Here is an 8,586-nt window from a genome sequence, read left to right on the forward strand (position 1 = left end):
ATTCACATAAAGATAACCCATTAAATTTGCATGGTCGATGATGCATGTTTTGCACTGTAGAGAGATGTGCCTATACATGTAGCCACCTAGAGAGCTCTCACACAGTCTCTAAATCATGTTGGGTTGCAAAATATGCAGGGTTGGGATATTGTGCGAGGACCCTCCATTTCTGAGATAAGTGACATGGTGCATGCCCAACTCTTTGTGGGACAAAGTATGCACAATGGAGAATCCGGTTAAGGGGATGCGAGGTTAATCGCATCGCAATTTCTAATTGGATAGAACCAATCAGAAGGGAGGCAAACCTAGCAATAAAATTTTTGGTCGAGTCAGCGAATCTTGCAGTGTTGCACCCGGCAGTCAAAGTTTTTTCTTTTGGACCTCTCCAATTCAACCCCAGTTAGTCATGACCACAAATAGGTTCTATTTGAAGGTTATCCAAGGTCATATATGATGACCTTTTTGTCACATGGAAATAAGCTAGGTTTGACGGGTCAAGCCAAACATAAGAAAAATTTGTGGGTCATGGTTGGTTTGACCAAGGCTTTCCCACTGGCTTGTCTTCCTGCCTCCTCCATTTGCCAGTCCAAAATTCCACAATAAGGTGGCCAGAATAGACTGTGGAAAAGATCCATAGAACTCGTCGTGTTAGAAACTTTCTATATGAATGTTTTTGTTCAATTTTCGAAACTAAATATTAGAAATTATTTATGGAACGCTATAAATGGAGATACTTAAGATGTTATTTTCATTCTAGAACTAATAAATATTAAAATCTTTTATGGCATAGTGTTCGTGGCTCATGCCAACATGAAAATAATGTTTCTGGAAAGGACAATAGTAGTTGGCATAACTTTAACAAAGACAGCAGTGAAGAATTTACCACCAGTTATTTAACAACCGAAACATATCTAGAAAATATGATTAGCCAAGAAATAAGGTTACATATAATTCTCATTTTGATCATGTAATTCATGAATTGTTTGAGATGTGTATTAAAAGTTATTGGAGAAAGATTTTTAATAATTCAAATATCAAGAGAAATATTAGACCTATGTTAACTTCCTTGAATGCCTCCACTCTAAAATGAAAGCAGAAGCCAAGCAAAGCAGGTGAAACCTGGGGAGGAGGATCTGATCTTCTTCCAATGCTGGCAGCTCTGGTGACTGTGTCAGCCTACCTACTCTGAAAAGAAAGACACTCCAAGGTGGGGTCCTAGTAAAGGCAGGGCATATCTTTCATCAAGGGCATAAAGAATTAGGTGACCTGTTGACCCTACTCTTTTGGTAATAATAATATTCAGAACTCAACCTTTCAGATGTATTGCTACTATGGTAACTTACAAGATTTCCCATATACTTTTCTCTAATCCTTCCATCATTAACAAAAGTTAAGCAGTTAGGATACTAATCCATGCACTTAGTTACCTAATACATAGGTTGATATCTCCATGATCATCCAATGGAACATAATCCAACTCCGGGATCAAACCTCAAACCAACCTAAATAAATTGAACCATTTGTGCATGCTTGGATGTTTGTGTAGATTCATGCATGATCAGATCTCCATGAAATAAAAAATGTAAAGTTTTTTTTTAATTTAAAAAAAAAACAAGGAGTGGGAATCTAGCACTGTCAGATCACTGTTGTTTAAGATGAGATTAAGATTGCTTAACAAAAAAAAAAAAAGAATAAGAATAAGATTAGTAATAAGGTCTTTGAGAACACTTCCTAATCATTTGCATTCTTTTATCTTGTTCCGTGGTATTAGGATAACACACCTCTCCTTTTCAATTATTGGGAAAGCTATAACTTTGACTGCGGGACCAGAGGAAGGTAGCTTTTTAAGCCATGGCCATATTGATCATATCTCAAAGTCAGTAGGCAAATCTATCGAAGACTCATTTCTCCCACGACGATTTCTCTTGTCGGAGAGAGTGAGAGGAAGGGTAAAAAAGCTCAGATCGATGGAAAAGCTCGCGCCTTTTTGCACAAAAAACGCCATTTTTATGCTAAAGCTCCTCTGAGAACAGCCACTAAAACCTTGGAAAAGAGCTTCCTTTGGTGCCATTATCCACGATTTTTTGGTGTTTATATGTGTGGTATCAGGTAAGTTCTCCTCTCATTGATTTTATCCTTGGATCCAAGGCTTGTAATCTTAGCTCTTCTTAGATTTCGTACCCACTACCCCCCCCCCCGCCCCCCCTTTTTTTTGCTGGTGTTGTTTTTGGTGTTGTCTATACTGTGATGATTGACTAATGGAAGCAGTTTGGATCAGAGATGGAATTCAGTTCATGTTTTTTTCTCCTGTTTGTTTATTTTCTTTGCGTTTTTGATTTCTGGATTTCAGATGGAACTCCCATTCTTCTGTAATTATCTTAGCGTCTTAATTTATAATTTATTTTTAGGATGATTAGATTAGTTCGTCCATTTTTATGCTTGCAGCTTGGAGCTTACGCCTTATTTTAGACCGTTGCAGATATTACTCCCAGTTCTTTTATTAGTATATTAAATGCCAGCTCTAAGCTTTCATACTTTAGTTCATATCTACTTCCACCTTTAGGTGTTAGCCCTATTTGGATTTTTTTTCCCTTTTCGTATCATTTTCTTTTCTTTTCTTTTTTTTTTTGCTCTCTTGACTCTTCTAAGAAACCCAGCTCCTCAGTCACAATATATTTAGGCGGACTCTAGTCGATATCCAGATACACAGCTGCTTTTAGTTTGTGTTGCTTAATTGGAATTTTTGTCCATAAAACCTTGTTATCTGGATCAGAAAGTTATGCTGCCTTGTTGTATCTCTAGCTTTTGTTCTACATCTTCCTAGATTGACCTGAATGGAAAGAAAAAAGAAAAGAAAATTCATAACTTCAGACATACTCCAAGCATATTCTCTCTTATCTTTTTGCTCTGTCTGAAATCTGAAGTAATGATTCCAGAACAATCTTTCTTCATGGTCTCAGAAAAAAATTTAGTCTGATTATCCTTTTTTCAAGGAAAATTCCAATGCAAGAAACATTGTTGTTTGCTTTTGCTGTTTTTTAGCTATGCTTGAATAAGATGGTTAACCTGTCTTTCTTTTCTGCCTTTTGCTTTAGGATATTTATTGAAACATCAAGATATCAGAGTTAAAACCATGGGTTTCCACCTTGTATTGTTTCTTGTTCTCTGTGCTCTTCCTGGTATTTTTTCCAAAGAATCCGCGGATGTAACTGTTATAGTCAGGGGATCTGCTACAGTAGCCAAAACCAATGATCATTTTGTATGCGCAACTCTTGATTGGTGGCCTCCTGAGAAGTGCAATTATAATCAGTGTCCATGGGGGCAATCTTCTATTCTAAATTTGGTAAGTCTACCATTGTTTTTCCCTTTTTTTTTTTTTTTTTTTTTTTGCTTTTAGAAATATGGTGGTAACCCACTGGACCAAAGTCTGTTGGCTCCCAATATGCTATAGATGATGACAACCTTCGCTATTTCTGCATTCTTTAAGAACTTGTATCAAACCATTTTACAACCACAACAAAAGTTGATACTATTTCTTTTTGCTGGATTCAGGACTTGACCCATCCGTTACTAGCAAAAGCCATTCAAGGTCAGTTGAATTTTTTCAGTAATTTGTTTATGTTTCATTTACTTTTAAATATCTGCCCGCAAATCTAAATTCTTCTAGTCAAATCATCGTCATCCTCATCCACCTAGATGCTTAGCCACAAGTTTGGCATATGGAATAATTCATCTAGAGGTAGAGATCCATGCTTGAAAAAGGTTCAAATTTGCCAAAACTTCAAAAGCATTTGGACAACCAGATGTTTTTTACAAAAAAAAAAAAAAGAAAAAGAAAATTGATATATATACCTGTATTATTTCATAGGGAAACAAGACAGGGACAAGAACCATAGATATTAGAAATACAACCATTGCTAGCAACATATAGCATCATTAGTATGCAATCGGTAGGTGATTCTTGAATAATTTGAAAAATTTGTAAGTAACTGAGTATTCCAATTATATTATTTTGGAGGACCATTTGCCCAAGAAAAAGCAAGGACTAACCTAGAATTTTTTTCAGTTGTTTGAACAATAATGTTGCTATGCCTGTAGGCATTGTCATAAGTTTCAGCCATTAAAACAATTTTGATGGTGGTTAGATTCATATTGCTAGTTTTGACAATAATGCCTGTATTCTAATGTCTTTTGATGATTCAAGTCTTGTGGGAGCTATGAACTGGTTTTTTAATAGCAATTTCTATTTTGCTTACTTTTTTTCCTATAAAACTGCTGTTGCATTTTGTCTCTAAAAAATTGTTTTGTGGTTCATCTGTAAATTGCAGCCTTCAATTCCCTGCGGATAAGAGTTGGGGGCTCTTTGCAAGACCAAGTGATTTATGGTGTACCAAATTTTGGTGGCCCATGCCTTCCAATAAAAAAGATGGCTGGTGGTTTGTTTGGATTCTCCAAGGGATGCTTAAGCATGGCAAGGTGGGACAAGCTAAACCTTTTATTCCAGAAGACAGGGTAAGGCTGGTTCAGAACTTCTATTTCTCCTCTCTTTGGCTGTTAATTTATGTATTTTTAGTTGAACACTGTTGATAATTTTAATTGTTGACACCAAGAAAAACTCATATAATCTATAAAAATGTATTGCATGAACATGGCATCGGTATACCTTTATACATAGCTTTTCAGTAGCCTGCCTTTATTGGTGAAGATGGTGCTTACATATAATAATACTTTTGGGAATCAAATTTGCCATAGACAAATCATTAATCCAATTTTTCTGAAATAATTGAAATTATATCCAGCATTCAACTTACTTTTGGATAAAGCACTTGCACAACCTGCTGATTCAAGAGCCTCATTGCTATTCACTTTTATTTTCAGTGATATGAAATTCTTGCTAGTGTCATGAGGAGAAAACTGACAACTTTTCTAGATATATTAACCAGCTTTAGAACTTGAACAGCCCATAAAGTATCATAAATCTCATTGCTTTGCAATTTTAGCAATTAATTTATTACTTGAGTAGCTCTAGGATCTTTTTGCAGCAAATTATTGGAATCAATTCCAAATCTTATGTTTGTTTCTATGGAGGTCATCATAAATATTTATGTAAAATTTCTCCTATGTTTATTTTGTATGCAATACAAGGAGAACTATTGTTCATTGGAAGATTTGTACCAACATGATAGTTACAGGCCACAGCTACCAAAAATTTTGATCTGATTAATAACTTATGTCCTGATTTCAGAGCAATTGTGACTTTCGGTCTTAATGCGCTGAATGGGAGGCATCATATACACAATGGTGTCTGGGGAGGTGATTGGAACTCTAGTAATGCTCGTGCTTTCATAGAATATACAATTTCTAAGGGTTATCCAGTTGATTCATGGGAATTCGGTAATGCATGTCTCAAACTCAACTCTTTTCCTTCTCTTTCCATTTCATCAAATCATAATGCATCCTTCTTTGCAAATCAGGAAATGAATTGAGTGGACATGGAGTTGGTGCAAGTGTTAGTGTTGAACAATATGGAAAGGATCTTGTTCATCTTAAAGCCATCCTTGATGAGTTATATAAGGATTCTCGGTCAAAGCCACAGCTTGTTGCACCTGGAGGATTCTTTGACCAGCCATGGTATGCTCATCTTCTTCAACTTTCAGGATCAGGAGTTCTCAATGCCATGACACATCATATATATAATCTAGGTGGAGGTGAGTGTGATGCACATGAGCTATACGTAGCATCTCCATTTTTTCACCATATAGAAAACTCTATAATATTTAAAAGCTTCACTAATTCCAACACACAAACATGATATATTGCAAATCAGGTAAACAACCACACAATGTGCTGTCAATCTTATTAAAAAAAAAAAAATCATTGATGTGGCTAGGCATTTCATTCCCTTTGCCTGGCATGGATCCTGGGAGCTCATGGCTTCTTTCCCTGTGCTGACACTCTTCCCTTCTATTTATTTTCTGTTGCTGTTTGAGGGTGGCTTTTCTTCCATCTATTGTGTGGGGGGATGGCGCTAAGGAGATGTGGCGCAAAGACTGTGCCTTTGTATTTTGGCTTCTTTCTCTTTTGTAGCCCATCCATGTTGTCTACTGGGCTGGGGAGTTTGCTGATGTTTATGGCTCCCTGTTCTATTCTTTCTTTTTCTTTTTGAGGGGTTCATCACCTTTTTTGTTATGATTTCATCCAACTCAATGAAATAGTGGTGATTTTGTTACCATTCTCTTCAAAAGGATATTAAATATGGTTATATTTAGTTTTGATATATGAACTCATGATGGTGGATGATAACCAATTATTTCCCCTTTCTCTTGGTAATTAACTAATTATTTGAACTTAAACTTCAGGTAATGATCCCCATATCACAAGCAAAATAACAGATCCACAATATTTAAGTCGCGAAGCTGATACATTCAGGAGTGTCCAGCTTACCATAAAGAATCATGGACCATGGGCTTCTGCTTGGGTTAGCGAAGCTGGTGGTGCATACAACAGTGGCAGTCGTCTTGTGTCCAGCACTTTTTTAGACAGCTTCTGGTATTGTTCCTTCCTTTTTCTCCATGAAGTCCTCAGGTTAAACTGAAACTTTCTACTGAATTAATGAAATGCGAAAATAAATTAATCTTATTGAGATGACATAAATGCAGGTATCTAGATGAACTTGGAATGGCTTCAAAGTATAACACTAAGGTGTATTGTAGACAGACTTTGATTGGTGGAAACTATGGACTCCTTGACACAAAAACTTTCATACCCAATCCTGATTACTACGGGTGAGGCCATTTAAACCATATACAGACATATTAATCTTTTATGTGCTTCAAAAAACATGCCTAAACCTCAGATCTACCACTATTCTTACCTCTAACCAGTGCACTGTTGTGGAGCCGGCTCATGGGGAACGGAGTTCTTTCCATTGATCTCAGTGGCTCTCCATATTTGCGTGCATACGCTCATTGCAGGAAAAAAAAAGTATGCCCTTATCTCATCATATTTCCTGTAGTTATTTATATTGTTTTCTGTTAAACAGTGGTTCTCCAAAAATTCAGGCTCATATTTAGTTTTATTTCATGCTTGTCTCTAGACTCAAATTGAGTCAACTTACATCTTTTTTCACATCTGGAATGAAATTATGCCTTGACAAATAAAATAGTAAATAAACACATTTTATTTTACTAAAAGTCTGGAATTATATTTATAACTATTGAGTAACCACTAATTCTGCCATTGAACGATTGTATGTTAATATAGGGGAAAAAAACTTTCTTATATTTTATCTTATATCAAACTGCGCATTGGAAGTACAAGTTTTTTTTCCCCAGTTTTAGACAAGCACCTCAAACTATTATTGTAATTACATTTTCGAGTTGTACCTATCATGGGTTTTAACTCCCTCTGTCAAAACTAATAAACATTGCATTTTCCTATCATGCTTTCTCTTAGCAGGCAGGTGTTTCCCTACTGTTGATAAACCTAAGCGAATCCACTGAGTTCACTGTGACTGTAAGAAATGACATCAATGTTAATCTTGCCGAGGGAGGAGGCATTCAAAGGGATGGCGCTTTTGTTCATGGTCTTAAAAAGACAGTTTCTTGGGTCGGAAGGAGAGCATCAGATGAGTCAGAGATGAGAGAAGAATATCATCTAACAGCAAAGGATGGGAACCATCTAAGCCGAACTGTGCTGCTTAATGGGACTCCTTTGGAGCTTACTAAAGATGGAGATATTCCACCTTTGAACCCTGTATCCATTGCAGCCAACTCACCAATATCAATGGCTCCCTTATCCATTGCATTTGTGGTCTTTCCGAAATTTGAGGCTCAAGCTTGTGTATGACAATTGTTTACAGATCTAGCTAATACTACAGTTGTATACGTTCGCTGATTTGTAATGACTTATTGAATGTATACAAGAGCTTGGTCAAATAGGCCCCAAATGTTTTTGACTTGAAAGAATAAAAGGCATTTTAAACCTTCAGATCATAGTATATTTATTTCATTTTGCTTCGATAGAGTAAAATTTCTAACAGTATAGTGATATTTATGCATATTTCCTTTTGGACCTGGATTGCTAAAACAATAAAAACAAATATGGCTTTTGATATGTACTTGGCAGCATCTGGTATGGCAGTCACATTTAACTGAAGTGCCCACCAGGCTTGATTTGCTGGTGGAGATTAAATAGTAAAATAAAAGTACAAACATGCTGATTGTTTGATTTTTAAAGATCATCATCACAAAGCATCCCAATAGGTTTGACTTCAAAAAAGTTGATGTGAAATGCCACCCAAATGCTGTTTACTTTTAACAAGAAGTTTGAAATTATTTCCACAGATTTGAAGGGGGCTACGGCTATTAGCTTTATTTGAGGCGAACCAGTTGACATTCAAAGAACCCCAAAAAGAACTACTAACATATTTGGGACCATTGAAGTCAAGTGGAGGGGATCGTAAGTATGTGATGAAATAAAAAGAATTTAATCTAATTCAAATTTGGATATATATTTAAATAGTAAATTTATATGTGGCTAAAGAGCATTCCAATGCACAAGGCTTTTGCCACTATAGAATCTGAA

The 8,586-nt window shown here is 36.0% G+C and overlaps 1 protein-coding gene across 2 annotated transcripts; it reads left to right on the plus strand.

Annotated features, from left to right (window-relative positions):
- The first annotated feature begins 1,839 nt into the window (after window positions 1-1,839).
- Window positions 1,840-7,989, plus strand: LOC105046630 (heparanase-like protein 2). Of its 2 annotated transcripts, none has more exons than XM_010925281.4 (10): window positions 1,840-2,109; window positions 3,096-3,343; window positions 3,553-3,589; window positions 4,329-4,512; window positions 5,246-5,394; window positions 5,475-5,708; window positions 6,360-6,549; window positions 6,660-6,785; window positions 6,885-6,984; window positions 7,459-7,989. In XM_010925281.4, the coding sequence occupies exons 2-10, from the start codon at window positions 3,134-3,136 to the stop codon at window positions 7,846-7,848; spliced, it is 1,620 nt and encodes a 539-aa protein (XP_010923583.1). In that variant the 5' UTR covers window positions 1,840-2,109; window positions 3,096-3,133; the 3' UTR covers window positions 7,849-7,989. The 2 variants fall into 2 exon arrangements, with proteins under 2 accessions (XP_010923583.1, XP_010923582.1); XM_010925280.4 differs by having other exon boundaries at window positions 1,939-2,109; window positions 7,456-7,989.
- The last annotated feature ends 597 nt before the right edge of the window (window positions 7,990-8,586 follow it).

The sequence above is a fragment of the Elaeis guineensis genome, chromosome 6, assembly GCF_000442705.2.
Source record: "Elaeis guineensis isolate ETL-2024a chromosome 6, EG11, whole genome shotgun sequence".
Classification (NCBI taxonomy): Eukaryota; Viridiplantae; Streptophyta; class Magnoliopsida; order Arecales; family Arecaceae; genus Elaeis; species Elaeis guineensis.

Coding starts and splice junctions, on each gene's coding strand:
- LOC105046630 (XM_010925280.4), top strand. CDS start 3,134: ATGGGTTTCCACCTTGTATTGTTTCTTGTTCTCTGTGCTCTTCCTGGT. Junction 3,344..3,552: donor AATCTTCTATTCTAAATTTG/GTAAGTCTACCA, acceptor TGCTGGATTCAG/GACTTGACCCATCCGTTACT. Junction 5,395..5,474: donor AGTTGATTCATGGGAATTCG/GTAATGCATGTC, acceptor TTTGCAAATCAG/GAAATGAATTGAGTGGACAT.